The sequence below is a fragment of the Budorcas taxicolor genome, chromosome 2 (genome assembly GCF_023091745.1).
Source record: "Budorcas taxicolor isolate Tak-1 chromosome 2, Takin1.1, whole genome shotgun sequence".
Classification (NCBI taxonomy): Eukaryota; Metazoa; Chordata; class Mammalia; order Artiodactyla; family Bovidae; genus Budorcas; species Budorcas taxicolor.
Genome location: NC_068911.1, coordinates 16,208,064 through 16,228,704, shown reverse-complemented (window position 1 = coordinate 16,228,704; position 20,641 = coordinate 16,208,064). Strand labels below are relative to the sequence as shown.

The 20,641-nt window shown below is 46.4% G+C and overlaps 1 protein-coding gene across 1 annotated transcript in view; it reads left to right on the top strand.

Annotated features, from left to right (window-relative positions):
- Positions 1-20,641, top strand: part of ITGAL (integrin subunit alpha L) — a 41,458-nt gene that overhangs the window by 6,940 nt on the left and 13,877 nt on the right. The window contains exons 7-17 of the mRNA XM_052663958.1: positions 21-166; positions 2,249-2,381; positions 2,541-2,691; positions 7,743-7,816; positions 7,897-8,029; positions 13,841-13,992; positions 15,848-15,985; positions 16,641-16,838; positions 16,983-17,113; positions 18,773-18,933; positions 19,023-19,174. Of these exons, the coding sequence (XP_052519918.1) occupies positions 21-166; positions 2,249-2,381; positions 2,541-2,691; positions 7,743-7,816; positions 7,897-8,029; positions 13,841-13,992; positions 15,848-15,985; positions 16,641-16,838; positions 16,983-17,113; positions 18,773-18,933; positions 19,023-19,174 (1,569 nt within the window). The remainder of the gene's footprint in view (positions 1-20; positions 167-2,248; positions 2,382-2,540; positions 2,692-7,742; positions 7,817-7,896; positions 8,030-13,840; positions 13,993-15,847; positions 15,986-16,640; positions 16,839-16,982; positions 17,114-18,772; positions 18,934-19,022; positions 19,175-20,641) is intronic.

Genomic DNA, 20,641 nt, shown 5'->3' with positions numbered 1-20,641 from the left:
GTCTTCCTTCTTTTTTCTAGTTTGCGGCTGTTCAGTTTTCTACAGATTTCAAAACAGAATTTACTTTCTTGGATTACAATAGACAGAAGGACCCTGACGCTCTGTTGGCTGGAGTCAAACACATGCGTTTGTTGACCAACACCTTTGGTGCCATCAACTATGTTGCGTGAGTTCCCTTTTGTGAAAGATCCCATCCATTGGTTGTCTTGGGTATTACTAGCTTCTTCAGGTTGCAAGGTGTAGGAACTCAACAGGTAGATCTAGCAAGGGACAGGTTATTGTAAGAATTCAAGTGGAGCTATTTTAGTTCAGGTCCTCTCATTGATTTATTTTTAGTTGAATGATAATTGCTTCACAATGTCATGTTGGTTCCTGCCATACAGCAACGTGAATCAGCCATAAGTATACATATATCCCTCCCTCTTGAATTTCACTCCTACCCTCCACCTCATCCCACCTCTCTAGGTCCTCACAGAGCAATGGGCTGAGCTCCCTGAGTTATACAGCAACTTCCTAGTAGCTATTTGTTTTACATATAGTAATGTATATGTTTCAATGTCACTCTCACAACCTTTTTTTAAAATTATTTATTTATTTTAGGCTATGTCAGGTCTTAGTTTCTGCATGTGGGATCTAGTTCCCTGACCAGGGATCAAACCTGGGCCCCCTGCACTGGGAGCGTAGAGTATAGGCCACCTGACCACCAGGGAAGTCTCTCATTGGTGATTTTGGACAGAGGAGTGATAATCTGACTTATGTTTTTAAAAGGATCCCTCCAGCTGCAGAGTTGTGATCAGACTGTGGGAAGGGCAAGGGTGGAAGCAGGGAGGCCAGTTTGCAGGCTATTGAACAATCTAGAAGAGAGACGATGGTGGCTTAAGCCAGGGTGGGAATCCTTGAACAGGATCCATGATAAACTGTGTTCAGGTGGATGGAAGCTAGGGAAACAGTTGCATCCGAGATAGAACCAGATATTGGCAGCAAGTGGTTTTGGCCCGGCCCACCCATCAGATTCTTCTGTCCTTGGCAGCTTCCAAGTGTTAATAGCTCTCCCATTCTCCCCTCGTTATCTCTTCACCTCACACTGTGGCCTCTGCAGGTGACTTTCAGCTCCTGTGCCCAAAGCAGATCATGCCCTAAGTCAGCGATGGTGGGATGGCCACTCTTGGATAAATTGTCCATCTTTGGTTAGAAGATGGTTTGCAGAGAAGGCAATGGCACCCCACTCCAGTACTCCTGCCTGGAAAATCCCATGGACAGAAGAGCCTGGTGGGTTGCAGTCCATGGGGTCGCTGAGGGTCGGACACAACTGAGCGACTTCACTTTCACTTTTCACTTTCATGCACTGGAGAAGGAAATGGCAACCCACTCCAGTTGTTCTTGCCTGGAGAATCCCAGGGATGGGGGAGCCTGGTGGGCTGCCGTCTATGGGGTCACACAGAGTCGGACACAACTGAAGTGACTTAGCAGCAGCAGTTGGTTAGGTGTGGGGTGAGGAGAGAAGGATGGTTCAGATAGAGTGGCTGTCCCAGGGGAAGTGGTGGGCAGCCCATCTTGCTTCAGAAGGAGGCTGTGGGCAGGGCAGGAATTTGCAGCCTGGACCTGTCCAGAATTTAGCCCTCCCCTCTTTCTCTTCTGTCACATGTCTGAGCACCTACTCGAGTCAGGACCCAGAGATACAGCAGCAAATCAAACATGGCTCTTTCCTCGGGGAGCTCATGATTTGTGGGGGAAATTGCTGTGGAAACAAGCCTCTTTGATTCCCTAGGAAACTTGCTGTTGCAGAGATGTACAGGCAGCCTGCAGATGGTTGGGGAGGCAGAGGTGGTGTTGAATGAGCTTTCTCTAGAAGAGTGCCTTTCCAGTTCTCTTTGGCTATGGAACCCATCCTTCCACTGGAATCTCACCTAGATCACCAGCATATCTAACTGATTGAAGGGTAGTTGCCATGTGGTTGAAATGGAGAGTAGGAAGCCCAGAGTCTCCCCTCACTGCCCACGGTCTCTGGGACAACCTCGTGGCTACCTAGAATTCCGTTGAGGACCACTGGTCCAGAAGGAGAGATATGGCGACCTGGGCTGAGGAAGGAGGCTCAGAAGAGAGCTTTTGAGGGCTGGAAATAGCTGCCTGGTAATTGTGCAGAGGGATTTGTCATCATTAGCAGGGCAGTGACTTAATGAGCATGGTGAGGCAGAGCCTCAGAGGATCTGGCGGGGAGTCTCTTACATCCCCCTCTTCCTGGATACAGGAAAGAAGTGTTCCGGCAAGAGCTGGGAGCCCGCCCAGATGCCACCAAAGTGCTTATCATCATCACTGATGGGGAAGCCACCGATGAACAGAACATTGATGCAGCCAAAGACATCATCCGCTACATCATTGGGGTACAGGCCCCAGGTCCCTGCTACTTCTTAGGACCCGTCTTCCCTCTCCTATTCTTGAACCCCACTCCCTTTCTCCCTGGGGCCAGGGTCTTGTGAAAATAGTAGGAAACTGTTCTGCAAGTTTGGAGATGCCAGCTCTTCACTCTTCATTTCTTCCAGATTGGAAAGAATTTTAAGACCAAAGAAAGTCAGGAGGCGCTCCATCAGTTTGCCTCCAAACCCGTGGAGGAGTTTGTAAAGATCCTGGACACATTTGAGAAGCTGAAAGATCTATTCACCGAGCTGCAAAAAAAGATCTATGTCATTGAGGGTGAGTGGCAGGCCCTGGGAGAGAGGGTTTGGGGGGTGTATAAAGAACCTCACCTAGGACGTTAGATTTGAAGCACGTGGAATAATAATCACGAGCGCTTACAAAGCATGTGTCACTGTGCTAAGAGTTCTCTGGATAAAAGACCTCAGGTAGGAACTTAGGGGAGGCTGATATAGGAGCAGCCTCTATTTTCCTCTGAAGTTCTGTCTTCCTCTTGAAGCTCGGCCTGGTCCAGGACGGGGCTCCGAGCTGACCTATGTCTTATTGGTGTCAGCTGTGTCCTGTAGAATGACTATAATTGTTTCCATAACTCAGCTCTCTCGCTGTCATTTAACCTGGGCTTCAAATTATTTGAGACGGGCAAGCAGGGAGGGGCTGAGTGGAAGGAGCCCATAGGCCCTCTTTCTTGCCCCAGAATAAGAGAAGGTTTGGTTGTAGTTGTCAGACAGGAGAGTATTTCCCCAAGTAGCCTAGTCTGCTGAAAGGTACGCGATTCCCCCAGGAAGCCCCTTCGCTTAGGACACAGCCTTGGTGTTCACATCCTGTGAAGAGGCAATGTATTATATATGATGGGACCAAGCAGAATTAACTCTGCCTGTGTTGTGTGACCTCAGGCAGGTCACTTTCCCTCTCTGAGGCTCGTTGCTCTGTCAAACGGGAATAGTAATAGCTATCTCAGAAGGTGGTAAGGTTTAACCACTGTATTCATTTCCTAGGGCTACTGTAACAAAGTACCAAATATGAGGGGGCTTAAAGCAAGAGAAATGGGTTGTCTTACAGTTCTGGAGCCTAGAAATCAATACTCAAAAGCTTGACAGGGCCATGCTCCTTGGGATGGTTTTGGAGAGAATCCTTCCCTGCCTCTTTCTTTAAAAAAAAAAAAAAGGTGAATAATTAATTAATTTGGCTGTGCTGGGTCTTAGTTGAGGCACACAGTATCTCTGATCTTCATCGGGGCACACAGGATCTTTTGTTGCAACATGTGGGATCTAGTCCCCTGACCCAGTCCCCTTGCATCGGGAGTGTGGAGTCTTAGCCACTGGACCAGCAGGGAAGTCCCTCCCACCTCTTCTAACTTCAGCGTTTGCTAACATTCCTTGGCATTCCTTGTCTTGTAGCTACATCATTTTGGTTGCCTGGCTGTCTTTTCCCTGTGTGTCTGCCATTATCTGTTCTGTGTGTCTGTCCTTCTGTGTCCAAATTGCCCCTTTAATAAGGACACCAGTCATATCGGATCAGGGCCCACCCTAATGACCTCGTTTAAACACATCATAAGCTAATGCCTGTGGCTGGCAATTTGTTATGTAAGGGAATATTGAAACACTCCTGTCAATAACATCCGAGTAACAAAAGACGTACAACCATGACTCTGGTCAGTAAGTTGTTGACTTGATTACCTCTGTAAAGACCCTGTTTTCAAATATGGTCACGTTCTAAGGTACAAGGGGTTAAGACTTCAGTATATTTTCTTTAAGGTACACAGTTCAAGCCTTAATGACTGTTTAGAAAGTGCTTGGTAGCTTGTAGGCTCTAAGTAAGTCATAGCTCTTATCCTCTATCCTCCCAGCCCTTACTCATCCTTCAGATCACAGTTTAGATGTCATCCTCTCTGATACTTCCTTGTTGATCCCAAGTCTGGGATCCTGTGTGCTGCTTTAACCACTGTGTTTGTTTCCCATCACACCGCTAGGATATACATTGTATTAGAACTCCCTATTAGGATTTCCCTAGGGGGTCCAGGGCTTAAGACCCCGAGCTTCCACTGCAGGAGGCATAAGTTTGATGTCTGGTCAGGGAAGTTCAAGTTTGTTAATTCTAGCCATGGAGTCACGAATATATTGAGGGCTTTCCTGATGGCTCAGTGGTAAAGAATCTGCTTGCCAATGCAGGAGACAGGTTTGATCCCTGGTCTGGGAAGATCCCACATACCACAGAGCAACTAAGCCCATGCACCACAATTATTGAACCAGTGCTCTAGAGCCTGGCAGCCACAACTACTGAAACCTAAGCACCCAAGAGCCCAAGCTTTGCAACAAGAGAAGCCACGGCAGTGAGAAGCATCACAACTAGAGAAAGTCTGCACAGCAACGAAGACACGAAGACCCAGCACAGCCGAAAATAAATAAATACATTAAAAAAAAAAAAAGAATACATTGGAAAATCACTGGAGAAGGTACATCGACCATAATTCAATTAGAAAACAAACAAATAGGAACTTCCCTGGGGGTCCAGTGGCTTAAACTCTGTGCTTCCAATGCAGGGGGCCCAGGTTTAATCAGGGAATATGCTGCAGCTGGTGGCTCAGACGGTTAAGCGTCTGTCTACAATGCAGGAGAGCCGGGTTCCATCCCTGGGTCGGGAAGATCCCCTGGAGAAAGAAATGGCAAGCCACTCAGTACTACTGCCTGGAAAATCCCATGGACAGAGGAGCCTGGTAGGCTACAGTCCATGGGGTCGCAAAGAGTCAGACACGACTGAGCGATTTCACTTCTTCATGCTGCAGCTGAGAGTTTGCATGCCATAGCTAACACCTGGTGCAGCCAAATAAATAAATAAAAATTTAAAACAAAAACTTGGACTGAAAAAAATTGAAAAAGAGAAAGAACTCTCTATTAGATGTCTGTCTCCCACACTATACTGAGATATCTATCTCGGTAAGCATGGTGCCTGATTTTCCACCACTGTGTTCCTGGCACCAAGTATTTAGTGACTGTAAATATTTCTTCAGTGAATGAACACATCTTCATAATAATGGCTATGGTTCTTAAAAACTTACAGGTCACAGGCCCTTTATCTATATCACTGAATCCATTCTTAGTATCCTTGCCAGGCTGGTGGTAATTATTTTCATCTTATTGATTAATGCTGGCAGCAACTATGGAGCAGACACTGTGAATCCGACTCTCAGGGATAGTGTCAACATAGAACTCATGTTCAGGTTGAATAAAGAAAGATAAGGGGCTTTCCTGCTGGTCCAGTGGTTGAAAGTCCTCCTGCCAATGCAGGGGACATGTATGCGATCCCTCATCCAGTAGGATCCCACAGGGGCCGCACCCATGGAGTCCAAGCACTCTAGAGCCTGAGCTCTGCAACAGAAGAGGCCACTGTAATGAGAAGCCCATTCGTGGCAACTAGAGAAAGCCCTTAAGACCCAGCACAGCCAAAACCAAATAAATACAAAGAAAGATAGTAAGACAGGAAAACAGTGGAAACAGTGAGAGACTTTATTTTGGGGGGCTCCAAAATCACTGCTGTTGGTGACTTCAGCCACGAAATTAATTGCTCCTTGGAAGAAAAGCTATGACCAAACTAGACAGCATATTAAAAAGCAGAGACATTACTTTGCCTACAAAGGTCTATCTAGTCAAAGCTATGGTTTTTGCAGTAGTCATGTATGGATGTGAGAGTTGGATATAAAGAAAGCTGAATGCTGAAGAGATGATGCCTTTGAACTGTGGTGTTAGAGAAGACTCTTGAGAGTCCCTTGGACTGCAAGGAGATCAAACAAGTCCATCCTAAAGGAAATCAGTCCTGGATATTCATTGGAAGAACTGATGCTGAAGCTGAAACTCCAATACTTTGGCCACCTGATTTGAAGAACTGACTCATTTGAAAAGACCATGATGCTGGGAAAATTAAAGGCAGGAGGAGAAGGGGACGACAGAGGATGAGATGGCTGGATGGCATCACCGACTCGATGGACATGAGTTTGAGCAAGCTCCAGGAGTTGGTGATGGACAGGAAAGCCTGGCGTGCTACAGTCCATGGGGTCACAAAGAGTTGGACACAACTGAGCAACTGGATTGAAGCAGGATGTTTCAAGATTGTGATAGGTACTGTAAAGTAAATGAATAAACAGATAATACAGGTTTAACTGGAAGAAGCCATGTTAAGGAAGCTTTTTAAGGAAGGCCTTTCTGAGACGCAGAATTTTTTGGGGGCCACACTGACCAGCTTTGGGGATCTCAGTTCCTCGACCAGAGGTTGGACTCAGGTCACAGAGTGAAAGCCTGGAATCCTAACCACTAAGCCACCAGGGAACTCTCATGAGATGCCTTTTTTTTTTTAAATTGAGATAAAATTCACTCAGAGATGACTTTTGAGCTGAGGCGTGAAAGATGAGAATCAGACAGTTATGGGAAGAGAGTAGACAAAGAGGATTATAGTCAGAGATAAGGTCAAGTGCAAAGGCCCAGAGATGGGGCAGGGATGGACATGGAGGAACAGGGGAAAAGGTCGGTGTAATGAATGTGGGGAGTAAGAGAGAGAAAAGGCTGGAGAGGAAGGCAAGGCCTCCCAGTTCCTCATAAGGAGTTTGAATTTTAGTCTTCAGACCAATGCAAAGTTGTGAAAGGCTTTAAGAAAGTGAAAGATGGGATCTGATACACATTTTTCAAAAAAAAGAGTTAACTTGCTGTGTGGAAAAAGGCATAGAAAAAGGAAAAAATGAAGTCCAAGGGGGTTCCCTGGCAGTCCAGTAGTAAGGGCTCTGTGCTTCCACTGCAGGGGATGTGGGTTCGATGCCTGGTCAGGGAACTAAGATCCCACGTGCCTTGAGGCATGGTCAAAAAGAAATTAAACAGAATGAAGGAAAAGGGAAGAATCAAGGTTGATTCCTGGCTTTTAGCATGAGTCATTAGGTGGATGGGAGTGGCCTTCATTGAAGAGGGGAAGCCTGAGGAGAAACAGAAATCAAGAGCTGCCTCTTAGATGTGCTGAGTTGGATAACAGAATATCCACATTTGGGTCCCATGGAGTCTCAGGGTACACTCAGGGCATAAGTGGCTTCCCCGTCTGACTCTAAAGTCCATGCTCTTGGGAATTCCCTGGTGGTCCAGTGTTTAGGACTTGGTGCCCTCCCTGCTAGGGCCCCAGGGTCGACCCCTAGTGGGGGAACTAAAATCCCATAAACTGTGTGACGCAGCCCCCCAAAAAGTTCATGCTCCTTCTACCTTGCCTATGGGCAGATGCTGTGTGATTTTTTTCTCAGTCCTTTCATGAGCATCACTGCTCCTTGGGATTCAGCCCATTCTCCCTACTTCATCCCTCAGGCACAAGCAAACAGGACCTGACATCCTTCAACATGGAGCTGTCCTCCAGCGGGATCAGCGCGGACCTCAGCGAGGTGAGTGACGGGCCTGGGGCAACCAGCAGAGGAAAGTGGTGAGAATGAAGCTGATCCCGCTCGTCTGCCGCTCTTGGCAGGGCCATGGCGTTGTGGGGGCCGTTGGAGCCAAGGACTGGGCTGGGGGCTTTCTCGACCTGAAGGCAGACCTGCAGAGCAGCACATTTGTTGGGAATGAACAACTGACAGTAGAATCGAGGGCAGGATATTTGGGTAAGTATTTCTTTTTTTTCTGCTGGTTTCTTTCCGGTTTGGGGAACCAGAGAATCACTCACGTTGACTTTCAAAATCATAATGAAAGCAATGAAGCAACAGAATGAAGAAGTTCAGTTTAAATATGATCATAATAGTCTTCATTTTTCTTTAACAGCCTCTTGTGTGTGGGTGCATGCTCACCATGTCTGACTCTTTGACCCCATGGACTGCAGCCCATCAGGCTGCTCTGTCCATGGGATTTCTCAGGCAAGAATACCAAAGTGGTTTGCCACTTCCTCCTCCAGGGGATCTTCCTGACCCAGAGATGGGATTTGAGTCTCCTGCATAGGCAGGCCGATCCTTTACCCCTGAACTACCACGGAAGCCCCAAATATGATCCTGACAGTCTATTTTTTCCTTAATAACCTCTCACCTAGGTATTAATCACATTTTTATTTTCTGTGTCTTATGATGCTTTGACATGTTATGGCCTCGCTAGTCCTGGAGAGACTGGCTCCTCCCAGGGCTAGTTAATTTCTACAGGTAGAAAACTGCTTGCCTGGGAGAAGGCTTTCCATTGGCCAACCAGCCAATCCAGAGCCTGCTCCCTGATCAGTTCTTTATCTAACTTTCATGCACCAGGCTAGTATCTGCCCTGACCTAAATCATCCCTGGCCCAGGTACTAGACAACTGAAGACCATCCCTATAGCTCAGAGCCTACCAATGTTATTCAAACTGCCCAGTCTTGTGTGTGTGTGTGTGTGTGTGTGTGTGTGTGTCTAAGTTAGTCATTCAGATGTGTATGACTCTGCGACCCCATGGACTATAGCCTGCCAGGATCTCTGTCCATGGAATTCTCCAGGCAAGAATACTGGCGTGGGTTGCCGTTTCCTCCTATAGGGGATCTTCCTGACCCAGGGATCAAACCCAAGTCTCCTGCATTGCAGGCAGATTCTTTACCTTCTGAGCCACCAGGGAAGCCCAACCTCTTTGTGTTGTCATTCAGTCATACCTATGAAATTAAAAGACGCTTACTGCTTGGAAAGAAAGTTATGACCAACCTAGATAGCATATTGAAAAGCAGAGACATTTCTTTGCCAACAAAGGTCCGTCTAGTCAAGGCTATGGTTTTTCCAGTAGTCACGTGTGGATGTGAGAGTTGTACTGTGAAGAAAGCTGAGCGCCAAAGAATTGATGCTTTTGAACTGTGGTGTTGGAGAAGACTCTTGAGAGTCCCTTGGACTGCAAGGAGATCCAACCAGTCCATTCTGAAGGAGATCAACCCTGGGATTTCTTTAGAAGGACTGGTGCTGAAGCTAAAACTCCAGTACTTTGGCCACCTCATGAGAAGAGTTGGCTCATTGGAAAAGACTCTGATGCTGGGAGGGATTGGGGGCAGGAGGATAAGGGGACGATGGAGGATGAGATGGCTGGATGGCATCACTGACTCGATGGACGTGAATCTGAGTGAACTCCAGGAGATGGTGATGGACAGGGAGGCCTGGAGTGCTGCGATTCATAGGGTTGCAAAGAGTCGGACACAACTGAGCGACTGAACTGAACTGAATTGATGCATTAAGTCCTGAATACATTTTACTGTGGTGGCTTCTCTTGTTGCAGAGCCTGGGCTCTAGAGCACTCAGGCTCAGTAGTTGTGGTGCACAGGCTTAGCTGCCCCATGGTATGTAGGATCTTCCCTGACCAGGGATCGAACCCACGTCGCCTGCATTGGCAGGTGGATTCTTAACCACTGGACCACCAGGAAAGTCCAAGTACAGTTTAAAACAATCTAACTCATTAATAGGCGGACCAGCCCCTCCTCTGCAAGGTTTCTTCTTCTAGAATTGTCCAGGAACTCCAGGATTGATTCAGTCTCAAGAGTTCACCAGATGCCAAGCACAGAGGAAATGCGTTTGGTCAACTCACAACTGTTATTGCTTCTTTCTGCCTCGTGATGTCTTGTCCTGCACAGTCCTGGGGATGCTGTTCATCCAAGGTGATGCCAGTCTCAGGAACAGAGGGATCTTGGCCTTGCACTCAGGGTTATAGCCATTCTAGTTCATGTTCAACCAGTCTCAAGGCATAAACTGACTTCAAGAGCCCTGCGATAGGACTGCTTCTGGGTCCTATCTCCTCACAGATCTAGAACCAACAGCTTCCTCCCTTCCTCACATGTGACCCTTGCCTAGGAGTGGGCTCATTACACAAAGACTATTATTATTCAACTCTCAGAACACAAAGATCTTGTTAAATACTTTCCTCGGGAAAATTGGTGCTATTCATCATGCATCTACCCTTCTAAGGGGGACTGCCCCAAGTGATTTTTTTCATTTTCTTTTTTTGACAAGTATTTGGAACAAGTATTCTTTTTTTGTGAAGGCTTCCCCAGTGGCTCAGTGGTAAAGAATCTGCTTGCAATGCAGGAGCTACAGGAGATGCTGGTTCAATCCCTGATTCAGGAAGATCCCCTGGAGGTGGGCATAGCAACCCACTCCAATATTATTGCCTGGAGAATCCCATGGACAGAGGAACTTGGTGGGCTACAGTCCACGGGCTGCAAAGAGTCAGACATGACTGAAGCAACTTAGCACGCATACATTCTTTTTTTGTGCAAGTATTATGCACCAGGCACTGTTCTAAGTGCATGACACCTATTAACTTCTTTGATCTCATTTTATCTTCCCAGCAACACTGTAAGTAGGTATTTTTATCATCTCTATTTTACAGATGAAGAAACTGAGGCCAGGAGACTATTTATTTATTTATTTTGGCTGCGCTGAGTCTTCAACAGATCGAGGGCTTTCTCGAACTGTGGTGCCTGGGCTCTAGAGCACGTAAGCTCACTAGTTGCAGCAAATGGGTGGAGTTGCCCCTGGGCACTTAGTTCCCTGACCAGGGGTTGAACCCATATCCTCTGCACTGAAAGGCGGATTCTTAACCACTGGACCACCAGGAAAGTCCCAAGCCCAGGGGACTTTAAATAACTTGTTCAGGGTCACAGAGCTAGTGGGTGGAACCCAGGGTCTGTGGTTAGTGACCACTTCACTTACCCTACAGCATCTACACTGCTGCCTTCAAAGAGATTTTTTGTGCTTCAGTATCCAGCTGGCTCTCCGCAGCTGTGGGTTCCATGTTTATGACCCAAGGTTGGTTGAAGCCACCGATTTGAAAGTCGGGGATATCAAGGGCCAATTGTAGGATTTTGAGCGTCTGTGAATTTTGGTATTGGGGCAAGTCCTAGAACCAATCCACTGCGGATACCTAGGGACAACTGTACTGTAAAATAGTTGGCAAGGTGGCTCCCTAAATAAGAAGAAATAATGCCAAAGTTGAATCTCTAGTTAGGCACCCACTCCACAATACACACACCCCCACCCCCACACATAGATGTCTGTGTGCGTGTGTTTATATATATGTAGAAGTAAATATATTCTTGATTTCCTGCTACATTACTGTCCTTCAGATCTTAGTTTATGTTTCACTAGCATGGTGCCAAGCATCTTACATCCACGATCTTATTTAATCCTCAAAACAACCCTGTAAGATTGGTACTGTCTCATTTTTTTTTAATGAGAAAACTGAGGCTCAGAAAAAAGAAAGTAATTTACTTAAGATTATACAGCCAGGAAGAAGTCATACTTGGATTAAAACCTAGTCTCTCTAATTTCAGAGGTCAAGTTCTTAATCCTTGTGCTTCAGGAATATACATGAAGAAACCAGGAGAGTGGTTTGGCCTCTTCACCATTCCTCTCCTGGGCTATAGCATCTCAGACATCTGTTTGTCTCACTCACTTTGAATTGCTCTAAGCAAAGAAGGTCATGCAGGGAAGAGATAAACTGAGAGATCAGGAATGATATATGCACATTAAAGTGAAAGTGAAAGTGAAGTCGCTCAGTTGTATCTGACTCTTTGCGACCCGTGGACTGTAGCCCACCAAGCTTCTCCGTCCATGGGATTCTCTAGGCAAGAATACTGGAGTGGGTTGCCATTTATTACTATATATAAAATAAAAGTACATATTGTATATAGCCCAGGGAACTCTACTGAATACTCTGTAATGGCCTATATGGGAAAAGAATCTAAAAAAGAGTGGATATAGGTATATGAGTCAGTTTGCTATATATGTGAAACTAACACAACATTGTAAATCAACTATACTCCAATACAAATTAATTTTAAAAAATAAGCAAAGAAGGTCAAGTTGGGTTAGTGAGCCATCTTCAGAGCATTCCTTTAAGCTGGCTCTTGGCTCTCACACAATCCCTGATCTAATTTCCTGCAGCACTTGCTCCAGCATTTTGTCAGTAGGAACAGAGGGCAGGAAACGTCGCCACAGAAGCTGTGAAGTATGAAGATAACCTGCGTGATACTTTGAAGCAGGAAATAGTTTCATGTTACCTCCTTTTTTTTTTTTTCCTTGAGGTATGGTTGACTTACAATAATATATTAGTTTCAGATATACAAGATGGTGATTCAAGTTTTTATAGATTATGCTCCATTTATGGTTATTATGAAATAGTGGCTATATTCTCTGTGCTGTATGGTGACTACTCTTGGTGTTTGTTGTTCAGTCGCTCAGTTGTGTCTGACTCTTTGGGACCCCATGGACTGCAGCGTGCCAAGCTTCCCTGGCCTTCACCATCTCCTGGAGTTTGCTCGGACTCATGTCCTTTGAATCAGTGATGCCATCCAACCATCTCATTCTCTGCCACCCCAGCTCTTTATGTTTACATTTCAGTATTTTTATTAGGCTATGTCTCCAGGCTGATTGATTTGTATAATCTTTTCATTTCAATCTTTTCTATTAAATTTTTATGAAAAAATTTTCAAACTTTCGAGAAAAGTTAACAGTACAGTGAACACCCATATACTTTTCACCTTATCAGTTATTAACATTGGCCACTTTTGATTTATCTCTCTTTACGTATATATGTGAAGAATAATATACACAAATGTATATTATCAGTCAGCATTCTCCAGAGGAAACAAAGCCAACAGGATATATCTAGATCTGTATCTTTATAAAGATACATAATTCTTTTTGTCTCTTTTCTCATCTATCTATAAAGAGATTGGTTTTAAGAAACTGGAGACTTCCCTGGTGGTCCACCGGTTAAGAATCTGCCTGCCAGTGCAGTGGACACAGGTTCTAGCCCAGGTTTGGGAAGATTCCACATGCTGTGGGGTAGCTAAGCCGGTGCACCACAACCACTGAAGCCTTCTAGAGCCTGTGCTTGAAACAGAGAAGTTACCACAGTGAGAAACCCTTGCACCACAACAGGAGAGTAGCCCCCACTTGCTGCAACTGAGACCCAGCTCAGCCAAAAATAAATATGTTTTTCTTAAAAAAAAGAAAGAAAGAAAGAAATTGGGTCATGCGGTGTGAGAACTGCCAAGTATGAAATCCATAGGGCAGGCTGGCAGTCTTGAGGTCTCTCTTGCCCTGTTTTTAATCTTCATGCAAACTTTGCCTTCTTCTTACTAACATATCACATTTTATTTCATTCTTTAAAAAGAAGGTAGTCTCCTTTACAGACCCTCAGGTGAACTGAATCTCGGGAAGATGTTTACCCTTTAGCACGCGGCTGCTTTGTCTGCGCATGCGTTTTATCCACGGTTTGAGAAATAGTTTTGGACCATGGCGCCAGGATTTGTACCCCTCGGAGCACATGGCTGCTCCTCAGGAGAAGGTCTTCTGATGATTTCAGTGCATCGTTCCTGCTAACGCAGCTTCCCAGGATCTCCACCACCTTTTCCCCTGGGGTGTACCTTCTTTCAGCAGCCCTTGTGTTCCTGACTCCAAGGCCCTCCCTCTCTCTCTCCTCAGGTTACACGGTGACCTGGCTGCCCTCGCGAGGGACCATGTCATTGCTGGCCACTGGAGCCCCCAGATACCAGCATGTCGGGCGGGTGCTGCTGTTCCAACAGCCAAAGAGAGGAGGACCCTGGAGCCAGATCCAGAAAATAGACGGGATCCAGGTGAGCGTGGCTGCAGTGGCATCAGTCAATGAGGGGCTGGCATGATACTAATTATGCTCTCTGTCGTCTTCTGAACACTCATGCACCTGTTGTGTGGTGGCCCTATGCCAACCACTGTCACATTTGTTCCCCACAAAGCCTCTGGGGTGTTCTGTCATCCCCTCTTGCCAATTTAGGGGCTTCCCTGATGGCTGATCATCTAGTCCCATCACTTCATGGCAAATAGATGGGGAAACAATGGAAACAACAAGAGACTTTTTTGGGGGGTATGGGAGCTCCAAAATCACTGCAGATGGTGACTTCAGCAATGAAATTAAAAGACACTTGCTCCTTGGAAGAAAAGCTATGACCAAACTAGACAGCATATTAAAAAGCAGAGACATTATTTTGCCAACAAAAGTCCATCTAGTCTAAGCTATGGTTTTTCCAGTAGTCATGTATAGATGTGAGAGTTGGACTATAAAGAAAGCTGAACACCAAAGAATTGATGCTTTTGAACTGTGGTCTTGGGGAAAACTCTTGAGAGTCCCTTGGACCGCAAGGAGATCCAACCAGTCAATCCTAAAGGAAATCAATCCTCAACATTCATTGGAAGGACTGATGCTGAAGCTGAAACTCCAATACTTTGGCCACCTGATGCACAGAACTGATTCATTGGAAAAGACCCTGATGCTGGGAAAAATTGAAGGCAGGAGGAGAAGGGAACGACAGAGGATGAGACGGTTGGATGGCGTCACCAACTCAATGGACATGAGTTTGAGTGAGCTCCTGGAGTTGGTGATGGACAGGGAAGCCTGGCTTGCTGCAGTCCATGGGGTGGCACAGTCGGACATGATTGAGCAACTGAACTGAACTGGTGGCCCAGATGGTGAAGAATCTGCCTGCAATGCAGGAGACCCAGGTTTGATCCTTGAGTCGAGAAGATCCCTTGGAGAAGGTAATGGCTACCCACTCCGGTATTCTTGCCTGGGAAATCCCAGGACAGCAGAGCCTGGCAGACTACAGTTCATGGGGTGGCAAAGAGTCGGACACGACTGAGCGAATAACACTTTCACTTTCTTGCCAATTTAGGAACCCAATTTGGACTCTTTGGTGGTACAGTGGATTAGAATCCGTCTGTCAATGCGGGGGGACACGGGTTCGATCCCTGGTCTGGGAAGATCCCACATGCCGTGGAGCAGCTAAGCCCACGGGCCACAACTAAACAAACAAACAAAAAGAACCCCGCTTGTCTAAATTCATATGGGCTCTAAGCTGGATTGTTACTTGGCCTCCTTCATCAATTGAAATTGATCAGAGGCCAGACAAGAAACTCAGGCCTGGCTTTACTGGGGTCCTTGATGCAGCAGGGCAGATCAAGAACAGGTTCCCTTGTGGGCTTGCTCCCCAAGAGGGGGCAGACTTGTTCCTTCTGTGAGGTGAGGGTAGGGTTCCTTCTATGAGGGAGGGCTGACTTAGGTGGTTTGCCCACTTCTTAGGTGGTGTTGGGTGCCAGGGGCATGCGCATTACCCTGCTTTTGCTCCCAACCCCCTGTTTTTGCTCCAGGCTCTTCAAAAGCCGCAGTTAGGTTTTTTGGTCTCTTTGTATCATTTGTCCAGAATTTGACCTAACTGCGGGCACATACACAGTTAAATTTAGTCTCACACAATTTCTTTGTATAAAATACAAAGAGATGTGTGTAGGTCCAAGCATTGCAACGCTGCAGCCCAAGGTGTCGCAGGTCCTAGCTTGTCTCAGGATCCAGGACTTGCACCTTTATTTGAGGGCTTGGAGTAGGATGGATGTGGTGCAGCTGATGAGGAAGGAGGTGTGTGGCTCTGGATTTCTTCCTCAAACATTTTCCTCTCCTTGCAGGTTGGCTCTTATTTTGGTGGCGAGTTGTGTGGCGTTGACGTGGACAGAGATGGGGAGACAGAGCTGTTGCTGATTGCAGCCCCCCTGTACTATGGGGAGCAGAGAGGAGGCCGGGTGTTTATCTACCAGAAAATACAGGTGGGGACCAGAACACTAAGCACAGAATGTGTGAGAGACTCCCAGGCTTTCTCAGGTCTCAGTTATTCTGAAAGTTTCCTGTCTGACCCTGTGTTAATCAGACCTTTAGAACAATGACAAACAATAGCTAGTATGCAGGGGTGGGTAAAATGTGTGCCAGGCCCAGTGCCAAACTTTTTATATGTAGGATACCTCGTTTGAGTCTCATAATCACTTTCTGGGACACTATGAGCTTTATGAATGGAAATGTTGCAGCTCAGCAAAGTTGGGCAACTTTCCAAAGGCACAAAGTCATACCGACAGCAAGGGTGGGGAGTTCCCTGGTGGTCCAGCAGTTAGACCTCTGCCAAATAAAAAAGCGGGAGCTGGAACTTGAACCCAGGTTGATGTGACGGCACTGTTCCAGTTCTGGAAAGGACCACACCCAGTATTTCTGTAGTGTTCTTCCTGTCCAGTGGAGAAGGAAATGGCACCCCACTCCAGTATTCATGGCCGGAGAATCCCATGGGCAGAGGAGCCTGGTGGGCTACGTTCCATGGGGTTGCAAAGAGTCAGACACGACTGAAGCAGGCACACACACTCCAGATCCAGTGCCTTACCCTGTGAAAGCTTACTGAGTGACTGAGGCGCAACCTGTCGCCTTGCTCCCTCCCAGCTGGGGTTCCAAATGGTCTCAGAGCTGCAGGGGGAGACCGGCTACCCCCTTGGACGATTTGGAGCCGCCATCGCTGCCCTGACAGACGTCAATGGGGATGAGCTGACAGACGTGGCTGTGGGAGCCCCTCTGGAGGAGCAGGGGGCTGTGTACATCTTCAATGGGCAGCAAGGTGGGCTGAGCCCCCGGCCCAGTCAGGTGAGGATCCTGACCTGCCAATCAAAACCCATTCCCAGGCCCCTGGAAGCTTTCAAACCCCTATCCTGCTCCCCAGTCCAGCTCTTCCCACCCTTCTGCCCATCCTCTCCGCTAGCTTAGCATGAATTTCTCTCTTGGCTTCAGCGGATAGAAGGGACCCAGATGTTCTCAGGAATTCAATGGTTTGGACGCTCCATCCATGGGGTGAAGGACCTCGGCGGGGATGGCCTGGCAGATGTGGCTGTGGGGGCTGAGGGCCAGGTGATTGTGCTCAGGTAAGATGGGACTCCTGAGTCCTACCTGGGGATAGTTGCAGCTCTCATCTTTTGAGCAGTTGTGGTGTAGTAGGCGTCATGCTAAATGCTATCGCCATCAGCACATTTGGACTTCAGCCCAACCCTGTGAACCTGGTTCTCCTTCTATATCAGCTTCGTGTCTTACTCCAGATTACACAGCTGCTGTTCAGTGGCAGATTGGGGTTTGAACTGAAGTCTGACACCAGCTTCCCTGGTGGCTCAGTGGTAAAGAATGTGCTTGCCAATGCAGGAGACGTGGGTTTGATCCCTGGGTCGGGAAGATCCCCTGGAGAAGGAAATGGCAACCCACTCCAGTATTCTTGCCTGGGAAATCCCATGGACAGAGGAGCCTGGTGGGCGGCAGTCCATGGAGTCTCAAAGAACTGGACACAACTTAGCAACTAAACAACAACTGTCTGACACTAAAACCTCCTACTGAAGCATGTGATAGCTTTAGAACCTGGTCATTTGAGTTCAAGTCAAAGACAGTTATTAACTTCTTGGGTCATCTTACCCCAGTCACTTAGCTTCTCCGGACCTCAAGGTTGTAGTCATGTTTGAAATTGTAATGGCATTTCCTGCCTGACGCATGTTTTAGAGTCACTGGAAGCCTCATGTCATGTCACATAGTGAATGACATCATGCTAAATACTTGATGTACCTACTGTCTTCAGTACTGAAACAGGCATTGACTGCAGGGTGTATGGGGTGGGGGGGGGGAACATATAATAAAAAAGTAAAATAAATAGGTAACTATAACTGTGGTAAGTGCCACTAGGGACATGAACAGGGTTCTGTGAGAGAGAATAGCAGGGGAGAACTACGATAGGCTGGATGGCCAAGAAAGGCCTGTTTGAGGAGCTGGGACTTGAAAGGTAAGAAAGAGCCAGGCTTGCAGAAATCTTGGATAAGAGCTTTCTATGTTGAAAGCCCAGGAGGTGCCAAGGCTATAAGGCAGGCAAAAGTATGACATGTCAAGTCTTTTCTGGTGGTCCAGTGGTTAAGAATCCAAGCTTCCACTTCAAGGGATACAGGTTTGATCCCTGGTTGGGGAACTAAGATTCCACATGCCTTGAGGCCACAATGTAAAAATAAATAAATAAGTCAGGCCAAGATATTTTAAAAATTACTAAAAAAAAAAAAAAACAAGTATGACGGAACTGAAAGAAAGATGGTAAGGAACTGAAAGAGGGTCAGCGTGGTAGGTGGTAAAACTGGAGAGGCACATGGTATGAAAAGACAGTGAAAAGTTTGGATTTTACTCTGAACATGGGGCATCCTTGCAAGATTACTGGCATTGAAGTAGTACAATATCTTAGTTCCCCCACCACGGATCAAACCTGGGCCCTTGGCAGTGAAACCTTGGCACCCTAACCACTGAGCAACCAGGGATTTCCCTGACTTCTTTCTTTAGAAACTCACTCTTCTGTATAGGAAATAGGTCAGAAGGCTGGTAGGATGAATTATCATTATGGGGAGCCCTAATGAATGATCATTATTATTGTTGTTGCAAAGAGACAGTGACAATGAGGTCTGTAGTAGGGAAGGGAAGTCCTCTGGATTCTGCTGGAGCCCCAGGTCTGATTAGGGGTGGCAGCTGAGGCCAAGGGAGAGTGTTGGTTGTTTCCTGCCCTGCAGCTCCCGGCCTGTGGTAGACATCATCACAAGCGTGTCCTTCTCCCCGGCCGAGATCCCAGTACGTGAAGTCGAGTGCTCCTATTCCACCAGCAACCAGAAGAAGGAAGGCGTTAACATCACAGTCTGTTTTCAGGTCAAGTCTCTCATCTCCACCTTCCAAGGTCAGTGCTGTCCTCTGGGTGGCCCCCAATCCCAGCCCCTGGCCCCAGGATCTGCCACCACTCACCTCTTGCCTTTCCACCCTGCCCAGGGCACCTGGTTGCCAACCTCACTTACACTCTGCAGCTGGACGGCCATCGGACCCGAAGCCGAGGGTTGTTCCCAGGAGGGAAACACGAACTCAACGGGAACACAGCTGTCACCTCTGTCAAGTCCTGCTTTATGTTCTGGTTCCACTTCCCGGTGAGGAGCCAGCAAGGCTGCTTGGGGCAGGGGAGGGGTGGATGAGCTGACCACAGCGGGAGGCAGCCCCAGTGCCAGGCTCAGCTCCATCATTGTCCAGTGAGGGTCACAGGTCACCTTGATCTCCCAGTCCTACCATTTCCTCTTTGTACCATAGTAGTAACTATACCTTCAGCATGTTATCTTAGAGTCCTTAATCCACGTCCACAGGCATTTTTAACATGACTACAACTGTAAAATGCTTACCATTTTTCCCATACTCTATTCACACATTGCATATCAATGCTGCAGTCTAGCTTTCAGATTTATTGATTCTGGGGGGGAGCCATACCGAGCAGCATGTGGGATCTTAGTTCCCCAATCAATCAGGGATCAAACTCTTACCCCCAGCATTGGAAGCTCAGAGTCTTAACCACTGGACTGCCAGAGAAATCCCCAGATTATTTTTAATGGCTACAGAATATGTAGTCTTATGGAATATTCAGGCATGGCAGTGTGTCACTATTTTCCAGGTATATATGGTCATTTATTATTAGCATCGATCCCCAAAAGAATTTTTTTAAGTTATTAGTTTAAATAACTGCTAAAATATCCAAATTCAGTTTGTTGACAACCATCCTGTGTGAAATAGGATTGATACTAGATTTTATGCTGGTCTCTTAAGTATTTCATAAGAAACTGAGTATAAAATTGGTGTGTAAGTTTGTTTTTAGTTTTTTATTAAGGGAAATTTTGGACATACAAAAGTAGAAAAAATAGTTCAGTGAAATCCCAAATATCCATCTCCTGGTTTCAACAATTATCAGCTGACGATCTTACTTCATTCAGAGCTTCTCTGTCTCATACTGCAAATCCCCACCATAGAATTTAGACATTTTAAACAGAAATTAGCCAGAGAAGAGGCATTGTGACATCATAGAAAGACTTTAGGCTTAGGAGTTGGAAGGGTCTGGGTTCAATCCCTAGTTCTTGTCCTTAGGGAAATGTGTCACCTTTTTATACTTCATTTTCCTTGTGTATAATTTGAGGATAATGATACCTACCTCTTCAAGTTGGGGGAAATGTTACCTAAGTATAATATGAATGTCTCCAAAGTGTCAGGCACTGGTATTAATAATAACATAAAAGACCAAGACTCTGGACTTCCCTCGTGGTCCAGTGGTTAAGAATCACCCTTGAAGGCATATACCTTGAGGAAACCAAAATTGAAAGAGAAAGATGTATCCCATTGTTCATTGCAGCACTATTTACAATAACTAGAACATGGAAGCAGCCTAGATGCCCATCGACAGATGAATGGATAAAGAATTTGTAGTACATATACACAATGGAATATTACTCAGCCACAAAAAAGGAACGCATGTCAGTTCTGATGAGGTGGATGAATCTAGAACCTATTATACAGAGTGAAGTGAGTCAGAAAGAGAAAGATAAACATATTCTAACACATATATACAGAATCTAGAA